The sequence below is a fragment of the Engystomops pustulosus genome, chromosome 3 (genome assembly GCF_040894005.1).
Source record: "Engystomops pustulosus chromosome 3, aEngPut4.maternal, whole genome shotgun sequence".
NCBI classification, from domain to species: Eukaryota; Metazoa; Chordata; class Amphibia; order Anura; family Leptodactylidae; genus Engystomops; species Engystomops pustulosus.
In genome coordinates, this window is record NC_092413.1 from 17,553,410 (window position 1) to 17,581,123 (window position 27,714).

At 44.0% G+C, this 27,714-nt stretch overlaps 2 protein-coding genes across 7 annotated transcripts in view; both read right to left on the bottom strand.

Annotated features, from left to right (window-relative positions):
• VASH2 (vasohibin 2) overlaps positions 1-16,606 on the bottom strand; it is a 59,908-nt gene extending 43,302 nt beyond the window's left edge. Inside the window, exons 1-2 of one of the 3 annotated variants that reach the window (XM_072140151.1) lie at positions 16,517-16,606; positions 12,877-12,976 (exon numbers count right to left, since the gene is read on the bottom strand). The gene's annotated coding sequence lies outside the window, so the exon portion shown is untranslated. Of the gene's footprint in view, positions 1-1,210; positions 1,447-1,476; positions 1,600-12,876; positions 12,977-16,516 lie in introns of those variants that run through there. The other 2 variants (XM_072140152.1, XM_072140153.1) reach the window with 2 other exon arrangements.
• FLVCR1 (FLVCR choline and heme transporter 1) overlaps positions 14,905-27,714 on the bottom strand; it is a 31,775-nt gene continuing 18,965 nt past the window's right edge. Inside the window, exons 7-11 of one of the 4 annotated variants that reach the window (XR_011854017.1) lie at positions 25,154-25,259; positions 24,082-24,193; positions 19,213-19,280; positions 18,755-18,985; positions 14,905-16,630 (exon numbers count right to left, since the gene is read on the bottom strand). Coding sequence is in view for 2 of the 4 variants with exons in the window: in XM_072140150.1 (XP_071996251.1) it covers positions 18,926-18,985; positions 19,213-19,280; positions 24,082-24,193; positions 25,154-25,259 (346 nt within the window). In the remaining 2 variants the exon portion in view is untranslated. Of the gene's footprint in view, positions 18,986-19,212; positions 19,281-24,081; positions 24,194-25,153; positions 25,260-27,714 lie in introns of all 4 variants that reach the window. The other 3 variants (XR_011854016.1, XM_072140150.1, XM_072140148.1) reach the window with 3 other exon arrangements.

Here is a 27,714-nt window from a genome sequence, read left to right on the forward strand (position 1 = left end):
TGCAGCTCTGGGGTATAAAGGCTGCTATCATTGCATGGTACCAGATCACTTTGAGTTGTTGCTTATTCTGTCCTGCTCCTTAGTTACATCCTGTAGTTATATCTAGTGGCTGCTGGAATACACATTTTCGGAAAGTGTAATTGAGGTGAATATGATTCTGCACATATGGAGAGTATCCTGGCAGTGGATGAGTCAGGATCTGCATATTCCGAGTTGTCCTCTTCCAGCAGCTGTCCCCTAATATCTGTGGTATCAGCACTGGGGCGCTGGTCTGGGGGTGGACACTGGTTAATGGGATCCACATGTGTCCCAGGGAATACAATAAGTTGTAGCCTATTGGACACCACTAGGAAACCTGATCCGCTACACACATATCTGTAACCCAACTCGGCAGCTATTCAGGGATTTCATTATGGCCGGATACAGTATCACAGCTGCAATGGATTAACCCCTCGATGGTGGCGGAATGAGAATGCTACAAAAACTGGCGATGTGGCACAATCCTCCACTGACGGGGGGCACCTAATGACAGATACACAACATGGGGGGCATAGACCCGGCCTCAATGGACTGAATCTTGAATATTAGAGGGGACCTGGTGATTATCCCGCCTGCTGCAGAAATGTTTATGATGCAGGAACATCAATAATCCAAATAAATTTATATATTAGGCTAATTTCATAATAGTTTAGTACCTTCAGTACTCCCTTGGTAGCACCCAATAGGTCCCATCACCATCGTCTGATACAAATCTGTTACACACAAGAGGGGCACTTGGGTTCTATACCCCTGTGCCATTAATAAGGGGCACCATATAACGACCCCATGGTTATAGGACACACAGGAGGAAGTGATACGGGGTCCTAATAATAATAATCGTGATTTTTATAGCGTCTTCATATTCGGCAGCGCTTTACAAATCAGATACAAATATAATACGACATTACAGAGTAATAACAACAGAAGTGAGGGCCCTGATCCCAAGAGCTTACACTCTACTGCCTAAACCCCTGTGTTTGACATTTGGGTCCATTCCCTTCCTGACTCCTTAGGAGCCACCAATCTAAGAGCAGCGCATAGTACAGCAGCCCCCTCCCCATACTATACCCACATAGTACGCAGCGTACGCTACAAACCTGTGCCCCTGCACCACACTACCTGGTGACATGTGCCATTCTTCACCCCCTGCCGCCCATTATTCACCACTTACCAGGCTGCACATGGCAATGAGGCGCTGACAGCCCTGGGATGTGTAATGCACTGGATTAGAGAGGATAAATCCTGGGCACAGCGTCATATTTGGGGAGTGCCATCAGCTTATTGTGCATGCACCACATGAAGGGATGGCTGGAGCCTAGCTGCATGATAGACAGGGGAATATGGACAATTCCTTGAAGGGTGCAGGCTGCATTGTGTCACATGAGGTTGGAGCGGTGATACCCCGCAGCAGGGCCCCGCCCCCTCTCCCCCGGTTACCTGCAGTCAGTGTCTCCGGGTCCCCGGGGAGCAGCTCCCGCCAGCAGCGGCACCAGGACGATACATTGTATCACTGTCACCCGGCAGCGGCAGCAGCGACGTTCTACTCATCACGGATTGGTCAGTGCAACAAAGAGGGGCGGGGATAGAACGGACATGATGAGCGGAGAGTGTATAGAGGCGGGGCCACGGGCTGGGGATGAGAGAGCGGAGGATACAGGGGTGGGAGGTCAGGAGGGGCCAGTTAGGACCCCACAATATACTAGGATATATATATTTTTTGTTTTTGTTTTTTTATTTTGTTGATACTGTGGTTTTTCCACTAGAGTAGTTGGTTTAATTGATTGTTATTATTTTTTCTGGTAACTTTTTTAACTTTTATCTTTTACGCTGTCTGCTCTTATAATTATGTTCAGGAGTCTGATGTTACCAGAGCTCCTCTGTGCTTCAAATTCTCAGGCTGTTACACTGTCTCCCCCTTCTCGCGTTTTGTTTACATTGGGGTCTATGGGAGATTTAAAAACCTGCATCAAATCCTCACCATGAGACTGGATGCAGATTTTTGCTTGAAATGACATCAGATCAAGGAAAACAAAACGGATAAAGAAACTAAAACTCTGCATTAAAAAAAGCGCACAAAAACGCATTAGTAAGCAGTCAAATCTGCATGAAATCAGCATGAAAAACCTACATAAAAACTACGTATTTGATGCAGATTCTCATGCAGATTTTCCACGAAACAATTGGCAATGTGTACAGAAAGCCAATGTTTCACAAACTTCACAGCTGCTCTTTCCTCTTCTATGTAGTAAATAATGGTTTCAATCGAGATTCCGACTTCAGACTGATACAGGACTAGATAGTTGGATAAGGCTAATATTTAAAGGAGCTCTCCTTTCGCCACCGAATGAGTCAGGATATCAAGCTGACAACAGCCGTAGACTGTATAGACTAGTATACACTATAGACTGTAAGCTCTTGTGTCACCCTCTCATCCTCAAAGACTGTAATCTCTTGTGTCACCCCTCATCCTCATAGACTGTAAGCTCTTGTGTCACCCCCTCATCCTCATAGACTGTAAGCTCTTGTGTCACCCCCTCATCCTCATAGACTGTAAGCTCTTGTGTCACCCCCTCATCCTCATAGACTGTAAGCTCTTGTGTCCCCCCTCATCCTCATAGACTGTAAGCTCTTGTGTCACCCCTCATGCTCATAGACTGTAAGCTCTTGTGTCACCCCCTCATCCTCATAGACTGTAAGCTCTTGTGTCACCCCCTCATCCTCATAGACTGTAAGCTCTTGTGTCACCCCCTCATCCTCATAGACTGTAAGCTCTTGTGTCACCCCCTCATCCTCATAGACTGTAAGCTCTTGTGTCACCCCCTCATCCTCATAGACTGTAAGCTCTTGTGTCACCCCCTCATCCTCATAGACTGTAAGCTCTTGTGTCACCCCCTCATCCTCATAGACTGTAAGCTCTTGTGTCACCCCCTCATCCTCATAGACTGTAAGCTCTTGTGTCACCCCCTCATCCTCATAGACTGTAAGCTCTTGTGTCACCCCCTCATCCTCAGACTGTAAGCTCTTGTGCCCCCCCTCATCCTCATAGACTGTAAGCTCTTGTGTCACCCCCTCATCCTCATAGACTGTAAGCTCTTGTGCCCCCCCTCATCCTCATAGACTGTAAGCTCTTGTGATCACTCCTATTGTTCTATATGACTGTTTGTACTCAGTAACGTAGTATTATGTTATAGTTGTATATGTCCCCTATGATTTGTAAAGCGCTATAGAATTTGATGGCGCTATACAAATAAAGATTATTATGATGTCATTTTTTGATCTTTGGAAATTTGACTGCTGGGACCCCCATCGATCACAAGAAAGGGGGTGCCATACATTCTCTAAGGTTCTCTATGCTCCAGCTGTCCCTCTGCATGAAGTGGCAAGCCGAGCATATCCACTGCTGCTCCATTCACTTTCTCATGATGAATGGACTCCAAGGTAAGTGGGTCCCAGCTATCAGACCAAACAACATGTTTCCTATACTGTGGATATTAAAGCCTACGCCCATCCCTTTAAAAGAGGTCTGACTGCTGGGACCCCCACCAGTCCTGAAGGATATTCAGAGTGGGTTAGGATTTATAGCCTTTGTAGACACAAAAAAAAAGTTACATCCACAGAAAATGCCTTAAATTTCATAGCGTGACTGCCCCCTGGAGGTAGAAAATAATATCTGAACGTAGGGATAAAAACCTCAAGAGAGATGTAGAAAATGACCAATACTGCGGGGAGAAGGATACATGATATCTGCCCATATTAATACATGATGACGGTCCTCCATGTATTACTGTATAGATCTTACAATGACACAAATGATTCTTAGGAAAGGCGAACAGGGAGAGACCAAAAAGCTCTGGGAAGACACCTAAGACCTGAGCTTCTAGTCTCTCCTCACTTGAAAAAGGAATCGCTGCTGATTCCGAAACGCGTTGTGTTACCGAGACACCAATAAACAGTTTTGTTGTGAAGTACTCTCCGAATCACTTTTGACTACCAGTGTGCACCATAGTGACAATCACCCCATCATCCCATACAACTGATTCTTACAATGACCGGATCCTGGTGATTGGAAAGGAACCTGAGCTCACCAGCTAGGACCGGACCACAGGTAAGAGGTAGATCCCTCCTGATCTAGGTGGCCCTCAGGCTTATACATAGATACAGCATCATATACATTCATACCATAATATGTTTCACAGCGCTAAGAGGGGTTATTATGTCATTAGTTTTACCCCATTAAACTCCCAGCCCCCTCAGGTAGGGGGAGAAATGTCCTTTCTACAATTCCCTCTTTCATGTGAAATCTCACAATTTTACCTTTAAAAAAATCTCCTCCAAAGTCATGTGACAATGAGCAGAAAAGAGTCAGATTTTGGGGCACATTTACTTACCCGTCCGGAGGAGTTTGCAGAAAGTGCATTGTCCGTGTATAATGCGCTGTGCGGGGAATCACTATGATCGTGCGCCCGACATCCTGCATGTGTCGCTTCCCCGCTCAGGTCCCCGGAGTCACCTTCTTCTTCCCGTTGCATGTAAGTGCATTGGATTTTGACAAAATTTGTATGTTAAATCCCGTGCTCATTCCGAATTAGTCGGATCGTCTGATGGCCCGCGCCCCGATTACTGTCACATGAAAGCAGCGCAGCTGCGCCAAAATCCGATCACGTGCATCACAATCCCCTGCTAAATACTTGTGACAGCCGTGCAATCCCCGAAAATGTCAGAAGATCCAACTAAAGTGCATCCGCTGACCCTTAGTAAATAAGCCTCTTTGTGTGAGGTGAGTGAAGTGTAGAGACTGCAGGGCGAGCTTCACGTCAGATGCCCCATCTTTGCTTGTATAGTACCTAGAAACATGCTGGTGTCATATTAAGGATAATGGGGCACATTTACTTACCCGTCCATGCACGATCCCCGATCCTGAATGTCCACCGAAATGCACATCTGCCGCGATTCAAGAAGATCATGCGCCCGATATCCTGCATGTGCCGCTTCCCCGCTCAGGTCCGCCGGATTTCACCTTCTTCTTCCTGGTGCATGTAAGTGCATTGGATGTGACACAATTTTAAATGTTAAATCCCGCGCTCAGCCCGAATCAGTCGCATGCAACACAATCCCCTTTAAATCCCTATCTCGGCAGCACGATCCCCGAAAAGTCAGAAAACCCGACGGAAATGCGGCCGTGAGACCCTTAGTAAATAAGCCCCAATCTTTCAGATTGCATCAGCACTGTGGTTCTGTGTTCTACAATTCTAAAGCTCATAGAACCACAAGTCTGATGTGTTCTGAAAGATGAGATTCTTATTTTTAATGACATAACATGTTTCTAGGTGCTATCGTACCAAAGAAAGGGGCATCTGAAATCACACTCTCCCTGCAGCCTCTAAACGTGACTCATCTCATGCAAAATCTGACTTCTCTGCTCATTTTCACGTGACTTTTAGAGGAGAGTCTTTTCAGGTAAATAAGTGACATGTCATGTAAAAGAGGGAATTATAGAAAGGACCTTTCATACCTGACCTAAAGGGGCTGGTGGTTTAATGAGAAAAAATCTGGTGACAGGTTCTCTTTAAGCTCAAGGCAAGAGAAAGTCAGCAGGTTACTGACAGGCTCCCAGGATCATAATCTAATACTTGGAGGAAATTAGTGTTTTAGGAATTTGTGAATGGGCGACAGGTAATAGTTACATGTAGTTGGACAGTGGGGGACCCCCAAATACAGATCTTAGTAGTGGGCCGTAAGCATCCCAATCCAACACCGATCCTGTGATAGGGAAAAAGTGTCATTTGTGAGACTTGTGTCTTATGGGGAGGTCAGTGTCAGGGGGGAAGCAACCAGCTAAGACCGGGGTATTTAGATAGAGACCCTGGATATGACACTTATATCTATCCCAACTTACAAATACTAATTTTTAGGAGAAGTTTTTGGACACTGTGATGCCTTTAACAACACATATATGAACCATATGGACATGTGCATATACCCACCACATATAAATGGGTCATATTAGTCATCTACGGCCCAATACTGAATAGTGACAACCTCCTTGGTACCTTACAGATAGAGAAAGTGCTGTACAATATTACAAAGATTATTATTACTATAAGGCTTATATATATTTAAAGGGATTGTCTCATGGGACGTCATGACTACAGTACTTGAGACAGTAATGATTCTGCGGCTGCTATTACACATATTATACACCAGGGGGCCCAAGTTCATCACTTTTGTGTAGATTAGGAGATGCTGAATATTTGGTATCTGGTAGCTACAATGGCTGCCATAGGCTAAAGCTGGCCAACAGATGGCGCTGTAGGTGAAGCCATTTCTACACTACTTAGTAAAGGAAAAGTTGCTTTATAGTAGAATAATATTGTCACTTTGTTCTGCAAACAGCACCACGTGCGTCTACAGGATAGGTCTGGTATTGCATTTCAGGGGAGGTGAAATGTACAATCGACGCGTTTCGGCTAAGCGCCTCAGTCCTCATCAGGACTAAGGCGCTCAGCCGAAACACGTTGATCGTAAATTTGTGCTTTACCCGATGTAACGTTAAAGGGGTATTCTCATCTGGGCATTCACATTCAGTTTCATTAATTTGCCATATATACATATTTCTTCAATTGGATGTTATTAAAAATAATGTTCCTGTGTGAAGATAATTTCTCATAAATGTAGTCATGTTGTCCCTTAGAAACGAGATGGCTTCCTTGGATACGACCACCTCACATTTTGTCAGCAGTGACCAGATATGTGCTATTAAGTCCTGTCCGACCACTTGGCTTCAGCAATCACTACCACAGGACGGCTGCGGGATATACAGTAACTCCCGGACATTTCATATACAAAAACTTTTTGTTTCCTTGTGCAATCCCTCCAGCAGAGGTGGCCGTATCTAGGGACACAGTCTTGTTTCAGTACATTTATGAGAAATTATCTTCACACAGGAACATTTTTTTTTTTAATAACATCTAATTGAAGAAATGTTTATATATTGAAGATTAATGAAACAGAATGTGAATGCCCAGAGGAGAGGAGAATACCCCTTTAAGCTGTATCACAAATAAAGAATGGGATTTTAGAAGACCGAGCTACCTGCGCTAGAGTTTTTCACTTTCTCTGAGGAAGAATCATTGTGCTGCTACACAGAACTCATCCAGTGATATCAGAGACGCTCCATACATAGTCCTCCACTTCCTCCCCGACCTATCACATCTTATGTCTGACATTGAAGGGGTCGATAAGACATTCTGCCTCTGCCTACAAGATCAATATTCATGTGACTGGGACGCCTAAATCATAGTATTTATCAATTGATCACAATTGTATAATTGTTGTTCTTGATTCAGCAAAAACTGTTTGTATCATCCCGGTACTGTGACATCACTGTGTGTATTATCCCTGTACTGTGACATCACTGTGTGTATTATCCTGTACTGTGACATCACTGTGTGTATTATCTCTGTACTGTGACATCACTGTGTGTATTATCCCTGTACTGTGACATCACTGTGTGTATTATCCCTGTACTGTGACATCACTGTGTGTATTATCCTGTACTGTGACATCACTGTGTGTATTATCTCTGTACTGTGACATCACTGTGTGTATTATCCCTGTACTGTGACATTACTGTGTGTATTATCCCTGTACTGTGACATCGCTATGTGTATTATCCCTGTACTGTGACATCGCTGTGTGTATTATCCCTGTACTGTGACATTACTGTGTGTATTATCCCTGTACTGTGACATCGCTATGTGTATTTTCCCTGTACTGTGACATCGCTGTGTGTATTATCCCTGTACTGTGACATCGCTGTGTGTATTATCCCTGTACTGTGACATCACTGTGTGTATTATCCCTGTACTGTGACATCACTGTGTGTATTATCCTGTACTGTGACATCGCTGTGTGTATTATCCCTGTACTGTGACATCGCTATGTGTATTATCCCTGTACTGTGACATCGCTATGTGTATTATCCCTGTACTGTGACATCGCTGTGTGTATTATCTCTGTACTGTGACATCACTGTGTGTATTATTCCTGTACTGTGACATTACTGGGTTTATTATCTCTGTACTGTGACATCACTGTGTGTATTATCCCTGTACTGTGACATCACTGTGTGTATTATCCCTGTACTGTGACATCACTGTGTGTATTATGCCTGTACTGTGACATCGCTATGTGTATTATCCCTGTACTGTGACATCGCTGTGTGTATTATCCCTGTACTGTGACATCACTGTGTGTATTATCCCTGTACTGTGACATCGCTGTGTGTATTATCCCTGTACTGTGACATCACTGTGTGCATTATCCCTGTACTGTGACATCGCTGTGTGCATTATCCCTGCACTGTGACATCACTGTGTGTATTATCTCTGCACTGTGACATCCCTGTGTGTATTATCCCTGTACTGTGACATCACTGTGTCTATTATCCTTGTACTGTGACATCACTGTGTGTACTATCCCTGTACTGTGACATCACTGTGTGCATTATCCCTGTACTGTGACATCGCTGTGTGCATTATCCCTGTACTGTGACATCGCTGTGTGTATTATCCCTGTACTGTGACATCGCTGTGTGTATTATCCCTGTACTGTGACATCACTGTATGCATTATCCCTGTACTGTGACATCGCTGCGTGTATTATCCTGTACTGTGACATCACTGTGTGTATTATCCCTGTACTGTGACATCACTGTGTGTATTATCCCCTGTACTGTGACATCACTGTGTGTATTATCCCCTGTACTGTGACATCACTGCGTGTATTATCCTGTACTGTGACATCACTGTGTGTATTATCCCTGTACTGTGACATCACTGTGTGTATTATCCCTGTACTGTGACATCACTGTGTGTATTATCCCCTGTACTGTGACATCACTGTTTGTATTATCCCCTGTACTGTGACATCACTGTGTGTATTATCCCTGTACTGTGACATCGCTCTGTGTATTATCCCTGTACTGTGACATCGCTGTGTGTATTATTCCTGTACTGTGACATCGCTGTGTGTATTATCCCTGTACTGTGACATCGCTGTGTGTATTATCCCTGAACTGTGACATCGCTGTGTGTATTATCCCCGTACTGTGACATCGCTGTGTGTATTATCCCCGTACTGTGACATCACTGTGTGTATTATCCCTGTACTGTGACATCAGTGTGTGTATTATATCTGTACTGTGACATTACTGTGTGTATTATCCCTGTACTGTGACATCACTCTGTGTATTATCTCTATACTGTGACATCACTGTGTGCCTTATCCCTGTACTGTGACATCACTCTGTGTATTATGCCTGTACTGTGACATCACTGTGTGTATTATCCCTGTACTGTGACATCACTGGGTGTATTATGCCTGTACTGTGACATCACTCTGTGCCTTATCCCTGTACTGTGACATCACTCTGTGTATTATCCCTGTACTGTGACATCACTGGGTGTATTATTCCTGTACTGTGACATCACTGGGTGTATTATTCCTGTACTGTGACATCACTCTGTGTATTATCCCTGTACTGTGACATCACTGTGTGCATTATCCCTGTACTGTGACATCACTGTATGTATTATCCCTGTACTGTGACATCACTGTGTGTGTTATCCCTGTACTGTGACATCACTGTGTGTATTATCCCTGTACCGTGACATCACTGTGTGTATTATCCCTGTACCGTGACATCACTGTGTGTATTATCCCTGTACCGTGACATCACTGTGTGTATTATCCCTGTACTGTGACATCACTGTGTGTATTATTCCTGTACTGTGACATCACTGTGTGTATTATCCCTGTACTGTGACATCACTGTGTGTAATATCCCTGTACTGTGACATCACTGTGTGTATTATCCCTGTACTGTGACATCACTGTGTGTATTATCCCTGTACTGTGACATCACTGTGTGTATTATCCCTGTACTGTGACATCACTGGGTGTATTATGACTGTCAGTATTTTCTGAGGTTGCATAGGTGTAAAATGCTTAGGATCACCTACCTATCAATCATAAATACGTCCCCGATAGTTGTCTATGGCGCCTGTGCTGTGGCTCTATCTTTGGCAGTAAGAACGGCCCTATTGCCCTATTCTCTGTGGATGAGTGGTGAGCAGCGCTCACTTCCCTTCTCTCCACCGCGCCCTACATGTGCCCATATGGCTACGGCTGAGGGGGGGGGGGGGGGGGGGGCACACATTAGAGTGCATGAGCCCTAAGGATGTGATGCTGTGAGGAATTAGCTGGTGTTTGCACATTACCAGATCTAACACCTTGGACATAACCACCCTGTTACTACCATGTATGTGCCCTGCAGTGTGGGTGGCAGCGCGCACACTACACCTCTCTCCTTCCCTCATATTTCGGAGCTTCGTCATCACATACAATGAATATTTTCTTATAAAAATACGTAAAGAGCCTAAGGGTGTTTGCGCATTCAGCAGAAATTTTTTTGCAAAGATTTCTGAATGTGATTGTTTGGAAGCAGAACGACAATTTTTGCAAATTTAATACAGGTTGAGACAAAGCAACACATTGGGGCAGATTTACTTACCCGCTCCGTTCGCGATCCAGCAGCGCGCTCTCTGCGCTGGATTCGGGTCCGGCTGGGATTCATCAAGGTAGTTCCTCCGCCGTCCACCAGGTGGCGCTGCTGCACTGAAAAGCATCTGAACGCACTGGAGTTCACCGGGCCGGACCAAGTGAAGGTAAGTGCGTCCCAAGCGACACTTTTATTGTTTTAAATGCGGCAGTTTTTCCGAATCCGTCAGGTTTTCACTCGGCCACGCCCCCCGATTTCCATTGCGTGCATGCCGGCGCCGATGCGCCACAATCCGATCACGTGCGCCAAAATCCCGGGGCAATAAAGGGAAAATCGTCACAAATCGGAAATATTCGGGTAACACGTCGGGAAAACGCAAATCACCTCCAGATCAGTCTGCGGGAAGGTGTTTTAGCAACTACTTTGTCATTGTCAGTGGTGTTTACAAGATTGGGGATGAAAGCCTTATCAGTAAGGTCTGACCGCTGGGAATCCCACCCATCACAATATATGGGGTCCTATTTGGCTAAATTACCTATTGTTGATGGTGTGATCCTGTGTTATCTCTATGGAAGTTACAACTTTTTCTGTGGGGGCAATTTATTACCAATCATTACTGTAGATGCAACGTATTTGCACCTTTTCTTGTAGTCCTTAATATTTGATCAGGGTCAATCATTTGGTTGCTTTCTTCTAAAAAAAAAAGTCATCAGTGACCATCACCTATTGTGAATGGTATGATCCTGTGTTATCTATAAGGAAGATATAGCTTCCATAATAAAATTATCCCCATAGACAATCATTTCTGTCCATGCAACATATTTGCATAGTCTAAGTCAAGAAAGTAGTAAGATAACACGGCTACTTTCTTTCCTGAATAGTGATCAGTCCCCATCGCCTATTGTGAATGGTGTGATCCTGTGTTATCTGTATGGAAGTTAGATCTTCTATAATAAAAATGACCTCATATACCATCTTTTCTGTACATGGACTATACTTGCATAGTCTAAGTCAAGAAAGTAGTAAGATAACACAGCTACTTTCTTTCATAAATAGCTATTAGTGACCATCACCTATTGTGAATGGTGTGATCCTGAGTAATCTATAAGGAAGTTATATCTTCTATAATAAAAATGACCCCATAGACAATCATTTCTGTACATGGACTATACTTGCACAGTCTAAGTCAAGACAGTAGTAAGATAACACAGCTACTTTCTTTCCTGAATAGTGATCAGTCCCCATCGCCTATTGTGAATGGTGTGATCCTGTGTTATCTGTATGGAAGTTAGATCTTCTATATTAAAAATGACCTCATATACCATCTTTTCTGTACATGGACTATACTTGCATAGTCTAAGTCAAGAAAGTAGTAAGATAACACAGCTACTTTCTTTCATAAATAGCTATTAGTGACCATTACCTATTGTGAATGGTGTGATCCTGAGTAATCTATAAGGAAGTTATATCTTCTATAATAAAAATGACCCCATAGACAATCATTTCTGTACATGGACTATACTTGCACAGTCTAAGTCAAGACAGTAGTAAGATAACACAGCTACTTTCTTTCCTGAATAGTGATCAGTCCCCATCGCCTATTGTGAATGGTGTGATCCTGTGTTATCTGTATGGAAGTTAGATCTTTAATAATAAAAACGACCTCATATACAATCTTTTCTGTACATGGACTATACTTGCATAGTCTAAGTCAAGACAGTAGTAAGATAACACAGCTACTTTCTTTCATAAATAGCATTAGTGACCATCACCTATTGTGAATGGCGTGATCCAGTGTAATCTATAAGGTAGTTATATCTTCTATAATAAAAATGACCCCATAGACAATCATTTCCGTAAATGCAACATATTCGCATTTTCCAAGTCAAGACAGAAGAAATAAGATAACGCGGCTGCTATCATCCATCAGTGCCAATCACCTATTGTGAATGGTGTGATCCTGTGTTATCTACGGATTTTATATCTTGCTGAGATCCTGCCATGATAACAAGAAGACTACTGAAAATTGATCTCTACAGAACAGGAATTGTGAGGCTCTTTGTTAAAACTGCATGAAATGTAAATGGTTAGATGAGTTTTTTTTTTTTTTACTCTTATTTTACCATGAAAAGCTTTTTCCATATAAACATCGGACACTGTGCTAGGACCTAAAACTGCACAGTGGCTTCAGTTATAAGTGGAAACCACAAGGCAGATGTGAACAGAGCCTTACATAACAGCACAGACTAGGATTATATAATCGGAGTACAGCTTACAGATACGTTGTCAGCAGAGGCGACACATTCCGGGGCGTCTCATATAAATAGTTTTTACAGGGAGGAATGTTCTGAAATTGCTCATGGAGAACAAAACTGTCTGAGAAGAGAAACACAATGTCAGAGAATACAAGAGAGGAGGATAGCAATAGGAGTAATACATTCACATCTCATCAACCAAAACCCATGGATCAGTCATTTGGAGCATTCACCGGAGCGGGGAGACCCCCGGGCGGTGCACATGTGTGATACTGGGAGATCGGGGCAGAATAAACCCGGATAATCCCATGTCAGATGAGATTAATCTTCTTCGCTTCTCATGTAAACAAGTCTAACCGGATCCCAGGCTACAGGGTGCGCGATTTTGTTGCACTCCTCCCTCCTGCCGAAATGATAGAAATATCTATAGGTGAAAATCAGTTCTGTGTTGCATGTGAAGGGGGATGTATGTGTGGTTACTATATGGATTTCTGGATCTCCTATTTCAGTGATGGCAAACGTTTTGGGGACAGAGCGCCCAAGCTACAACCAAAACCCACTTGTATCCCGCAAAGTGCCAACATGACAATTAAAGCAGTAACTTATTGATTCCTGCTGTATCACAGGTTTTAAACCTGTCGGTGTCCTGAGTTCACCAATACAATAGAAAGATGGAGAAATTTGGATTGTAGCTTCCCTCCAGGTTCCCCTGAAGAGGCAGAATCAGGGGACCCAGAGCAGGAGCTCCAATGACAATCCGTCTCTATCCAGCCCTTCCCGCTCCTCCTGTAGTCCTGGCAGCCAAGGATGTTGCTTTAAAATATCGCTGAGCACGTCACATCCTGGGCTGTAATGGACCACAGGAGAAAGCCTTGCGTCGTATCTGGCAAACTTTGTGTTGGGGTGAGGGTTTGGGTGTCCACAGAAAGGGCTTCAAGTGCCACCTCGGGCACCAATGCCATAGGTTCGCCGCCACTGCCCTATATAATGACAAAAATTTCAAATGTGTGAATATTGTGTTGTTCCCCCTGGAAATGTGAGCGTAAGATCCAATGGAAATCTACCTTTGGAATAAAACAAAATGCATTACCAAAGCCCCTTTGTGCTGTAGCTTCACAGGCTGTTACACTGTGCAGGAGCACTCCCCCTTCCACTGTGTTAGATGACATCAGTGCTGGGAGAGGACGGAGGGGGTTCTGGAAACATCCCTCAGAGCCCTTCCTACTCATTAGCATAATTATAAAAGTTGATTGTAGAAGGTTATAACAGACACGGGGAGGGGGAGACAGTCTGACAGGCTGTGAAGCTATAGCATGGAGGGACTCTGGTAACACCCAGCCCCCAGAGCCACTCTGGTTCATAAGCATAAATTTAAAAAGTTGATTTTAGGAATAAGGAGGCCATGGATAATAAATATAGATCCAGGCACCGTGACTGTGGTCATCTTATAAGCAAGTTCATGATTGATGATGGTAGAAATTCCTTTCAACATCACCACTGGTAAGGTGCCAGGCCCTTCTTCAGGTGTCTTGGGTAAAGTTATTACGGGTAGACTTTCATTTCACTGCTTGGAGTGGTTCTCATGTGGCAAAATCCCTCAAGTTTGGAATTGAGCTGGAAAAACCTTTCACAAAAAGAGTCCTCTGATAACAGTGTCCTGCCGCCAAGACCCTAGTGATAAGCGCAAATCTATCAGAAACCTTGCCGCAATCCTCTACAACAACCGCCTTCCCTCAGGGCAAACCAATTATTCTATAACTAATATAGGACTGAAGATGTGGGGGATCTGAAGTGACACTCCCCCTGCAGCCTCTAAACTTGACTCATCTCAGCCAAAATATGACTCTTTTCTGCTTAATACATATATACACACACTATTTTATAGATAAATGAGAGTGATATCACATAAAAGAGAGTATTCTTGAAAGAACCTTTCATCCCTTACCTGCAGTGGGGGGGGGGGGGGGTTGTAAACTCTGGTGACAGGTTCTCTTTAATGAGCAAAGACACCAATGTGAGCCAAGAAGCCAATAACACTTGCATACAGAATTCATATAAAAAAAACCTTTAATAGCAGAAATGTGCAGAACCATATGAAAAACAAAGAAATTTGCAAAAAGCATCACAGGAGGGTCAATGCCCGACCCAGAAGAGCCATGTAAAGCTTCAGTCAAACACGTCTATCGACTGCTGACAACAGGGAGCAAATTACTTGTTACTTCTATACTGAAACAGAAATGTTAAAAAAAATACATTCAGATTAATATAAAAAGTGCCTGATCAGGGGGGAGTCGGAATATTCGGACCACCAGCGATTACAAGAATAAGGATCCGGAGACCTCGGTGAGAACAGAGCGTACGGTGCAGATATAGAAAACAGCAAGGAATTGATACAGTAAGTATCACTTGTAGAACTGTTCATTACACAAACCATATCAGTTATCGGCTGAAAGTGGACAACCCCTTTAAGCAGGAGAGATGTTGTGTACAATCCTTCCCCTATATAACACACACATCCATCACTACTCACAGTATATAAAACACATCGGTCTCATTTGGTCCCAAATTAAAAAAATCCTTAAAGCAGCATCTGAAAAGAAAGGCAAGACCACGGCTGATCTGGAGAAGACTGTACCGTCCTTGGTAGGTCAAGGATTTAAAGGGGAGCTCTAAAAACAGTTTCTAGTGGTCCTACCTAGAGGATAAATAGAAGATGATATTACTGAAGCTTTCTAGGGCTCATGCTTGGGGTTTTAGAATGTACCACACCACATCTTCAAGGAAATCTCCCATCACAATCCATCCTGATAACCCAGGGACATTACTCATAGACCCAGGCACCGGGACTGTTGCAATCTTCTTATATTTGTTATCCATGACCTCCCATCTTCTAAAAAGCAACTTTTAGCATTATGCTAATGAGCCAGAAGGGCACCTAGGGGTGTTATCGGAGCCCTTCCTTGCTGTGCACGGCTTGTTAGATGGTCTGCGCCTCCCCATGTCTTTTGTAATCTCACACAGTGGGAGGAGGAAGTGCTCCTGCACTGTCTGTAGAGCTGCAGCACAGAGGGGCTCTGGTAACACCCCCCGGAGCCTTTCAGCCTTTCAGGCAAATCCACATATTTTTAAAGAGTTGATATTAGAAGGAAGGAGGTCATGGATAACAAATATAAGAAGATTATCACAGTCACAGTGCCTGGATCTAGGAGTAAGTGTCCCTGGTTTATCCCAATGGATTCTGATGATAGATTTCTTGTTAGACTGAGACGCTCTACAAATGGACCAACCCTTTAACCAAAGTTTTAGTTCTAGGTTCCTGTGGAATTTGGGGACACCCAGAATGTTGGTTTATGTGAGAATAAAGAGTTCTTATATTACGGGACCCCCAGTAGACCCCCTGTACATTTTCTTTTATTGGATATCCTCTTTAACTGTATCTTTATTCACACACAACCTCAGGCCCTGTATACAGACGCCCTTGATCTACCATTACCTTAGGTCACCTCCAGGGATGAGAACATAGAACAGGCTATTACTGATAAGCTATTGCCCCATCTACAGTGTTACACGAGGACACTGACCTCCAGGCCTTATACTCTCTGCTCTATAAAGTTTACATTTATCATTAATTTATATAATCGCTACTATACTGTACCTCTACCTGCACTTTGAGGACTCTCTTATCTAGCTCTTATCTCGTCAGCTCATAGGTTGTATAGATAATAATGGGATTCTTTATCATGGCGTTCAGTACGATACTATAGAGCGCTGCCACCTAAGGAATTAAAAAAGAAATTCAATTAAAATTTCAATTAAAATGTAATTGTAAATATTAGGGTAAAGACAGGTTCAAAGCAGTGACACTGCTGTGCCATCTATCCCTCTTTTACACCAGACAGATGGATCTGGTGCATATCACAGTATCCTCAATGGAGGACGTAATACATATAATATACGCAATGCACAAATTGTGAGAAGTTCTGCAGTTTTGTCCCTTATAACCGTCAGCGAAATACAATAAATCTCCCTTCTTCTTGTTCTCCATGCTCTACCTCTATGGTTTCTTCCCATACACAATAGATTCCAGAACAAGACATTTCAGGGTTACTTTCTACCAAAGAAAAAAAAAAAAACTAACAAATACAGATGACAGGGGGTCATGAGCCACGAATCACAAAATCTGATTGTCACAGATCACAAAGAGACGGTCACATGTAGCGCCAGCAGAGGTTTGGTCAAACCCAAGGCCATCGTTGTAGGGAGAACCGTGTGATATCTGGTCTGAACACCAGAAATTTGTCAAACCCCGCCCACTAAATAGGCCACACCTTAATTTATGTATTCTGGATTATACATTAAGGATTTCAGAAAAGCCATTGTCTATAATATTTTGGTTAACAGAAAATCTGACACTGGTTGGCATCTGACACTGATTTTAAAGAGGGGGGAGGGGGGGGGCAGAAAATTGTCTAATTTTTTTTTGGCTAGGCTAAGAGGTCTGTCTTATAGCGCATTATTACTGTACACTTCACTTATGTGGCTCTCCCGTGTCCCTCTGTGTGTTGTCCTCTCACAGCTCTAGCTAACCCCAGCGTGAAGCAGATGTCTGATCTGACGCATGACTCTGCATAGGGGCTGTGGACACGAAACGATAGCAATGTGTGGCCTACACCAATGAAGCGGAATGAAGCGGAAGTAAACTATACATGAGGGCTGGGGATCCAGGGGTTCTAGCAGGGAGACCGTACATTTGAAAATGGTAACAAGAGTGCACCCATACTTACTAAAAAAAAGTAGGGGCAGGGTGCAGACTGTCTGAGCAGACTTGTGTGATTAGGGTAGATACTAGGTACCTGGCTACAGACCTCCATCATTTATAGATTTTTAAGGGGGAACAATGCAGATTATTATAAGGTTTTCGCCAACCCAATGCTCGGTCCTTATCAATCAAAACAGAGAATGTGACCGCGACTCGTGTCACATTCATGAGTTAAAGCTCTGGTACAAGATAACCATCAAATCACTGTTGTAGGGATACATTGCAGACAGCAGTGTATCCCACTGTATGCTAGAACAGTAGGATACAGTCTCCAGTTTAACTCCTCCCCCTGAAAGCAGGAGGAGGGGCAAATATATCGGCAGAAAGCAGTGATTTGCCGGGCATCCATACTCAGACAGTTACATCACCAAGGAGACAGCCGAAGTGTACGCTCAGCGGAGGGCGGGGATGGAGGCCATACAGTTGCATCCGCACCCCATAGCTGAGCGTATACGTTGCTCTCCAGCAGGATGATAGAGCAGATGATGGAGGCAAAAAGAAGGTCACCTGCCGGTATATGTCTATGTATACGCCGGTAGCTTTCCTAGCGTACATGTCAGAAAATCATTATAGCAATGTAGCCTTAGTCACCTCACTGACAGTATTCAGCATGTGTGTGAACCGCTCCATCATAGCATTTATACAAATATTTAAAGAGCTCATCTGCCTAACTATGGTGTCTAAATCAAATCAACCCCTATAAGCCAAGGCCATTCTGACCTATATAAAAGGGTTTGGCCAATCAGTGGGATCCCCAAAAATCACAAGAATTGAGGGCTTGTCCTCTGTGTGAATGAAGCAAAGGATCACAGTCCCCCCTCACTCACAAGGAAGCAGAGCGGAGGGACCCCAATAGTGTCTGTGGCAAAGTGGCGGACCTAATTTAGGCAAAGAACCTCCTTAAAATATATAACCGGGTATTTCTAGCTTAGCAGCAGCATCTTGTGCCCTCTGAACAATGTCCTACAGATTACATATAAAATTTGTAAAAAAAAATCATAGATAACATTCAGACCACTGAAGTACAAACATAAAAGCATCGCAGCAAAGAAGGCAGAAGACTTGTAAGAGGCTCCGTACAGTTTTTCCGTCACTTCTCCGCACAGCGTCGGCGCCGATAGATGAAGATTGTGGTTCTGTTGTCAAGCGTTAAAAACCTCGCGAAAAGAGGCCATAAAATAAATACTAGGAGGTCCAATAAATACATTGTGCTAAATACGAGTCACTGGACAGCGCCGCTCCAGCTGCAGACTACAGTTGTGTAGATGACTGTATACTCGGCGCTGGTTCTACAGGACTGTCCACAGGTACCTGGCAAAACAAAGAAAATATAGAACTCAATACTGCTAGAAAACCTTGATGTCTAAGGTCAGGGCAGGGGAGCTGATCATCTTTAAAAGAAGCCAATATATGCAAGGGATTAAAGGGGTTTTCCACTTTCCAAAAAAAAAAAAAAAAAAACCACACACACACAGATCTATACAATTTTTTTCTGGAATAGTGAATAGTTATCCGGACTTGCCGCCTGGGATACTTACAGACTTGACATCGGATTTGGTTATTCCAGAATTTATATTGTGCCTCCGCAGGTCAGATTTGATGAGGGCTGCAAGTAAAAAATAAAAAACACAACAATTCATAAAGCGAAAGTATATTAGGTCACCGAATAGGAAACAAGACTATTTCATACAGCGGCAAAACAGAGTAACTCTTTGACCAAGTAGGCATCTTAAAAGGTACCAATTTTTTTACACCCGTATAGGGAATAACAATCTGATCAGTAGCTGTCCGATAAAGGGAGTCCTGTTCTCACTTACTGAATTAAGCGGCAGGTCTGGCCTGCATCCCGCCCATTATAATAAAGAAAGGAGGTTATTCAAGTTTTTATTTCCTTCCTAGCACAAAATCTATTATACACAGGAGACAGCCGGCAAAGGAATAACCAGAACAGCCTGCGTCCTCATTACCCGTCTATGTAAAGTGGGAGATTTTTGTCGCTGGCCCTTTAAGACACGCCGAGAGCCTCGCCTCTCAGAATCGCTGTCACATTCCAGGTAAGAGCCATTACTATCCTCTGATTCATGGTATAGAGACTCTGGAAATGCTGACGGCTGCTCATGTACATTGCTAATAAGTAACCGAAAACAAAGCAAGGCACAAAACCTGCAGAAAAGCAACAAAAACAGCATAAACACCACATACAGACTGTTAACTATTAGCCTGATGTGTGTATGTTCAGCAAAGTCAGGGATAACCCTTCACCTGAATTTTACTACAGCTCCTACACAATACCCCCCCTTCTCCCGATTACCTGGCCGACACTCCCAGGATGCTTTGCAGCAGTCCACACCCTAATGATACCGATCCCCTGGTACGGTGCATATGCTTTAATAATACGCCGTGCCCTGCGGCGACTGTAAATCTAATCACAGCAACAACAGGGGACAGAAAACAGATGCGCAAGACAAAATCAACAAAGAGTCAAAAGTCTAAATTCCTGGGATTTCTCTCACTGAGCCGAGAGGCGGATGCTGCGCCTCATTGCCCACAATGCACGTGGTGCCCCTGCAGATCCAACCCTACAGAGCCAGACACATCATATACATTATATAGGTGTCCCCTGCTATACGCACTATATTCCAGGGCTGCTGTGATAGGGGACCGATTATACGGTTCAGATTCGGGCCGTCCTACCGGGCCCCATGTCTGCAGGAGCGGGGCTTACTATAGGTCATGTGACCGACCTATGCGGAATAACTGAGCTCCGGTCACATCAGAGCCATGAGCTGCAGCAGGAAAGTAACATGATGTCTCCCAATCCCAAAAGAGGATAGAAATGTCACAAGCGTATTAATACGCATGAGGCTTCTTTCAAAGAGTAAAATTGCATGTACAAGCGTCTATGATGCTTGTACAACCATTAATAGACCTCTGAAAGGAAAGAAAGGGGAGATGAAGTCCACTATGGGCTTCTTAACGCCATTTTATGAGGTCTATGAAATAACGACCATGTGGACCGTATTTCAAGCACCAGGACTAAAAGTCTCTGCATCCCAAAAGGAATAAAAATTTGTACTGTAATGAAGTTTTTAGTTTGGGGCCCTAGTCCGGTGAGATGCAGGGACTCCTTGCATCAAAGATAATTGCATTTGAATAAGCCCCAGGAGGGGTGCGATACGTATAACAACCACTATGATGCCCCGGCTCTCATTGCACCAACATGTAGTCATCTACACATTTAGGCCAAAATCCACTCTGGTCCCCTCCTGGGATAGGAAAAACTTAGGAACTTTGTGCAACTTTTTAACTAAATAGTGGCTTATTCACTGCAGACATTAACACCTCAAGTGCCGCAGTTATACTCTAAGCCTCCGTGATAAATCTGATAAGTCTGAAAAGAAAAAAAAAAAAAACTGGTTCAAGATGTGCAAATGAACCGATGAAGCGTGCACTCTCCCTGCGGAGGAGCGTCCGCTCAGCTAGCTGGAATATAAGCCGTGCCCGGATACGGATACTTGCTCTTCCAGTTTGATAAAGATCTGAGAAGTGTGGAAATCGAGATTGATGGAATTCATATTGTATCTCATCACTTACAGCCCACTCAGCTGAGATACTCTGCGCTCCTGCACAGTCACATGACCGCACGCACCGCCCTATGCCCTTCAGTAACCTGGAGCGAGGCGTTTACACAACAGGTGAGTACACAGATCATGTGACCCTCACTACCTGGAGATATATCCTGTGTACATCAGTCACCTTGAGTGATTGAGTGATTCCTGCAAACAGCTCTAGAAGACGTGTGGCCCTACCAGCAGGACACGATAATAGGTGGACTGCAACCTCCAGGACCACCCTTTTTATTGTGTGGTCTTCTCAAACAAGACTGAACAGGTGTATATAATAAATAGAGGAACTTGAAGAAATCTGGTTTGGGTAAGGGGTGGTCTATCAAAATCAATTAACTATATTATCAGCAAGAGATGGAGGGGGAACAACAATCACATAACAAAATGATTAACCCCTTTGAGGAGTCATGACGTACATGTATGCCCTGGTGAGATACCAGACAAGGCTGTGGGTACACACCATATTGAACGTCTTCCCCACCCATGAAAGGCCAGTGGGTTTGCAGGTGGGTTCTAAGTTTTAGGCTTCCTGCACACATCCACATACACTTCTAAGGGCTTATACACACTGCAGTGTTTTCTATGGCCGCTGTGTGAGCAGACTGCCTGAGACCACGGATACGAACGCCCACACACAATGGTCCATAGGGGCAGCACGGTGGCTCAGTGGTTAACACTTGCAGCCAGTGGCGTAACGAGAAGCTGATGGGCCCCAGTGCAAAGTCTGTGCCAGGCACCCCACTATAATGTATGGTTTATAGTAATAGTCTTCTCATATGGGAAAGTGACACCATAAGGGCCCCCTAAACCTCTTGGGTCCTGGTGCGACTGCAACCTCTGCACCCCTAGAGTTACGCCCTTGCTTGCAGCACTGGGGACCTGGGTTCAAGTCCCAGGTCAACATCTGCAAAGAGCTTGTAAGTTCTCTCTGTGTTTGCGTGGGTTTCCTCCGGGTCCTCTGGCTTCCTCCCACACTCCAAAACATACTGGTAGGTTGTTTAGATTGTGAGCCCCATTGGGGGCAGGGACTGATTTGGCAAGTTCTGTGCAGCGCTGCGTAATCTGTGTGCGCTATATAAATAAAGAATTATTATTATTGTCCATGGTTCAATGTTTGTGGCACGTGATAGGTTCACAGTTTTGTTAGCTTACCCCAGCCCATTCAAGGGTCACGTGACTGTATTACCTAAAAACTTTGAGCATATACAGCTCACATGCGGATGACACCTTTGTGGGATCCGCATTTTTCATGTCCCCCCATAGACTATGTAAAGGCTTGAGTCTGCTCCCAGTTATCTACAGCCTCCATACAGAACCGTGAAATACACATGAATGTGCGTGTCTCCATTGTAATGAACGTGTTCCGGACTTGCAGCATATTCAGGCACCTTGTAACACAGATGACTTCTTTTGTCACAATTACCAGCGATTCACCCCTCTTATGGGATTGTGCCGCCATAGTGTGCATTATTAGTACCTAGAAAGCCTGATCTCACCAGTCACCACCTGCGCAGCCAAGTCCCAAGCAGAGAGACGTATTTACACAACTGCTGTGTGACCAGATGGCGCTATGAAGTGCTGACCCGATATCACCTATAACAGGACAGGGTCACATCGGTCACACTCCTCCCTATACAAACACATGACAGGCAGGAAACGTCGGCTAGCGAATCACTCCTAGGTGAAAAAGTAGGAGTCTTACCTGTCCCCTGATAAACCCCATCACCTCCAGGCTGGAGCCAAGCCCAGAACCGGCACAAAGCCTCACAATATGTACAATACATCTGATGTATTACACAATGCCGGGAAGCCTGGTCTTGTTATGTATGATGAAAGAAAAGCGCCAAGAAGTCAGGATGACTCTATACACCGCACATGTGCACAGGCCGCCATCTGTGAACCCCAGAAATATGACCTGCTTCTATAAGAGATTTACAGATTTAGGCTACATTCAAACGGCCGTTGCTCGCCGCACCCCTCTCCATAGGACTATATGGCGCACGGCGCTGTATTCCGTCGAAAGATAGGACATGTCCTATCTTTCGACGTGGTACGGAGCGGTATTGTGCCGCACAGGTGCTGCACTGTACCGCTCCGGTTGGGCACCGTGTGCCCATTGCCGTCTATGGGGGACGTATATCGGCTGTTTATACGTCCCCCAAACGTTCGTCTGAATGTAGTCTCACAGTTATATTGTCTCCCTGCACCCTCAGCACATGCCCCCTCCCTCTGCCTGCTGTAATCCCTCACAGTGAGAAGGGGAAGCGATCCTGCTCAGTATAACAGCCTGTGAAGCTACAGCACGGAGGGGCACTGGAAACACCACCCCGAGCCCTTCTAGCTCATTAACACAATTACATAAACAGAACCCAAAATCAATAGGGGCACATTTTGGTGCAAATTCTTGTAAAAGGGCCATCGGGGCCATGTTGACACTGCGAATACACATATCAGAAAAGACAGATGTAGAAATCGGATACACGGTGCACTGTAGAAATGTAGGGTGGGAAACATTAATCTGTAAAAACTGAAAACCACAGTACAATTCTGTGTGGACACGTTCCGACTATTCCGATGTAAAGTCTTCGCTCTGCTACATCTGTAGGACACGTATCTGCTGCCGGCTGCTGATTTCCTGCTCCACACTGAACAAATATTTGTTTCGCCTGCTTCTACTATGGAATTACAACCAAGTGAAAGCAGATTACAGCATTGGGAAAAGCCAGAGACTGCAGGTGAAAACGTAGACGCCATCATTATCAGCCTCATACAGAAACTAACCTGTTAAAATGATTCCTACAAACATCCAGGCGCAGAGGAAGATGTTGCCGGCCCGTGGGTCGTAGTCTGTGGTAAGCTTTCCCTGCGCCAAGGTAAACAGAATCCCAAATATCTGCAAGAAGAAATAAAGATTCATTCACAGCCGCACATCACACCACTAACAGCAGATGAGTAGCAATGTGGGAGTCTTAAAGGAGAACAGTAAAAATGGCAGCGCTATTAGCAGTCCCTTCTTTTAGGCAGCTCAAAAGTTTGCAAATAGTTAAAACATGTTACACTGCAGAAGCATAAAAATTCTACATCTTGAATTCAGCTTCTTGGCGGCTTTATAGCTCATGCAGTCACATCCATGACTTGATGACATCAGTTATCACAGGTGTCTGTAAATGAAGCTTTATTGTTAATCCTGGTTCTGATGACAATCCAACATTTTTTAAAATCCAATTGTCTCAAAGACCCAAAAAATTCTGGCTGGGTCACGAATTATAAAATATACAGTTCCAACATGCATTCAAATTCAATTTAAGAACAAACCTGCCTATAATAACATTTTCATTTACAAAACGCCAATGTGAATAAATGTGCCAACATGGCATTTTGTAAGTGTGAATGTTAACAGCAATGTTATTAGGCAAATCTCCTCATCAGCTGGTTTTTTTTCTTTTCAAAACGCTATGTAAACATCACGTGTGAACGCAGCCTGACACTGACCTGATATATTGTCCATCACAGAGACAACCTAAAGCAACAGACTGATTGCACAAGGAAGCCAAAAGGCTGCATTATACGGCTACAGGTGGGCGTGCATACGTCCGGTGCGCTGGAGAGGAGGAGGCAGCACCCCTCCGCTCTCCATAGAGATGCACGGCGTATGGCCGTGCATACGGGGAAAGATAGGACATGTCCTTACTTTTCCCTGTGTACGGAGCAGTACGGTGCCACACGTGTACATACATCCCCCATACGTTTGTGTGAATTCGGCCAAAAGGTACAGATTATACACAGCACATCAGCATAGCCTTCATGTGATGTGTATACTGCAAGTACACCATACCCCTCTCTGTATACAGACCTGGGCTGAAGCATTAAGCAGTCCGGATGACGTCCCTTCTGATTCTGGATATGTGATCTCCACAGCAAATTCAAATCCAAGAGGTAGATATCCGGTCATAAAGAACCTGATGGTAAACAAATGGGGAAAAAAACATTACTAATCAGTGTTTAGTGGGTTTAACTACAACTCCCAGCAATTGGTTCTGTCCAAAGTTAATTTAATACATAGTATATGGTAATTCGTGATAAGTAATGTCATGTTTGTACACAGTGGGGCACATTTACTAAGGGTCCGCACACCGCTTTTCCATCGGGTTTCCCAACTATTTCCGATTTTGCGCTGCGTTTAACATGGGGTTTTTGGCGCACGCTGACAAAAATCAGCAGCCGCAGAATAGAGAGTGCAGCTCTGGGGTATAATATAGGATGTAACTCAGGATCAGTACAGGATAAGTAATGTCATGTATGTACACAGTGACTGCACCAGCAGCAGAATAGTGAGTGCAGCTCTGGGGTATAATACAGGATGTAACTCAGGATCAGTACAGGATAAGTAATGTCATGTATGTACACAGTGACTGCACCAGCAGCAGAATAGTGAGTGCAGCTCTGGGGTATAATATAGGATGTAACTCAGGATCAGTACAGGATAAGTAATGTCATGTATGTACACAGTGACTGCACCAGCAGCAGAATAGTGAGTGCAGCTCTGGAGTATAATACAGGATGTAACTCAGGATCAGTACAGGATAAGTAATATCATGTATGTACACAGTGACTGCACCAGCAGCAGAATAGTGAGGGCAGCTCTGGGGTATAATACAGGATGTAACTCAGGATCAGTACAGGATAAGTAATGTCATGTATGTACACAGTGACTGCACCAGCAGCAGAATAGAGAGTGCAGCTCTGGGGTATAATACAGGTTATAACTCAGGATCAGTACAGGATAAGTAATGTCATGTATGTACACAGTGACTGCACCAGCAGCAGAATAGTTAGTACAGCTCTGGAGTATAATACAGGATGTAACTCAGGGTCAGTACAGGATAAGTAATGCCATGTATGTACACAGTGACTGTACCAGCAGCAGAATAGTGAGTGCATCTCTGGAGTATAATACAGGATGTAACTCAGGGTCAGTACAGGATAAGTAATGCCATGTATGTACACAGTGACTGCACCAGCAGCAGAATAGTGAGTGCAGCTCTGGGGTATAATACAGGATGTAACTCAGGATCAGTACAGGATAAGTAATGTCATGTATGTACACAGTGACTGCACCAGCAGCAGAATAGTGAGTGCAGCTCTGGGGTATAATACAGGATGTAACTCAGGATCAGTACAGGATAAGTAATGTCATGTATGTACACAGTGACTGCACCAGCAGCAGAATAGTGAGTGCAGCTCTGGAGTATAATACAGGATGTAACTCAGGATCAGTACAGGATAAGTAATGTCATGTATGTACACAGTGACTGCACCAGCAGCAGAATAGTGAGTGTAGCTCTGGGGTATAATACAGGATGTTACTCAGGATCAGTACAGGATAAGTAATGTCATGTATGTACACAGTGACTGCACCAGCAGCAGAATAGTGAGTGCAGCTCTGGGGTATAATATAGGATGTAACTCAGGATCAGTACAGGATAAGTAATGTCATGTATGTACACAGTGACTGCACCAGCAGCAGAATAGTGAGTGCAGCTCTGGAGTATAATACAGGATGTAACTCAGGATCAGTACAGGATAAGTAATATCATGTATGTACACAGTGACTGCACCAGCAGCAGAATAGTGAGGGCAGTTCTGGGGTATAATACAGGATGTAACTCAGGATCAGTACAGGATAAGTAATGTCATGTATGTACACAGTGACTGCACCAGCAGCAGAATAGAGAGTGCAGCTCTGGGGTATAATACAGGTTATAACTCAGGATCAGTACAGGATAAGTAATGTCATGTATGTACACAGTGACTGCACCAGCAGCAGAATAGTTAGTACAGCTCTGGAGTATAATACAGGATGTAACTCAGGGTCAGTACAGGATAAGTAATGCCATGTATGTACACAGTGACTGTACCAGCAGCAGAATAGTGAGTGCAGCTCTGGAGTATAATACAGGATGTAACTCAGGGTCAGTACAGGATAAGTAATGCCATGTATGTACACAGTGACTGCACCAGCAGCAGAATAGTGAGTGCAGCTCTGGGGTATAATACAGGATGTAACTCAGGATCAGTACAGGATAAGTAATGTCATGTATGTACACAGTGACTGCACCAGCAGCAGAATAGAGAGTGCAGCTCTGGGGTATAATACAGGTTATAACTCAGGATCAGTACAGGATAAGTAATGTCATGTATGTACACAGTGACTGCACCAGCAGCAGAATAGTTAGTACAGCTCTGGAGTATAATACAGGATGTAACTCAGGGTCAGTACAGGATAAGTAATGCCATGTATGTACACAGTGACTGTACCAGCAGCAGAATAGTGAGTGCAGCTCTGGAGTATAATACAGGATGTAACTCAGGGTCAGTACAGGATAAGTAATGCCATGTATGTACACAGTGACT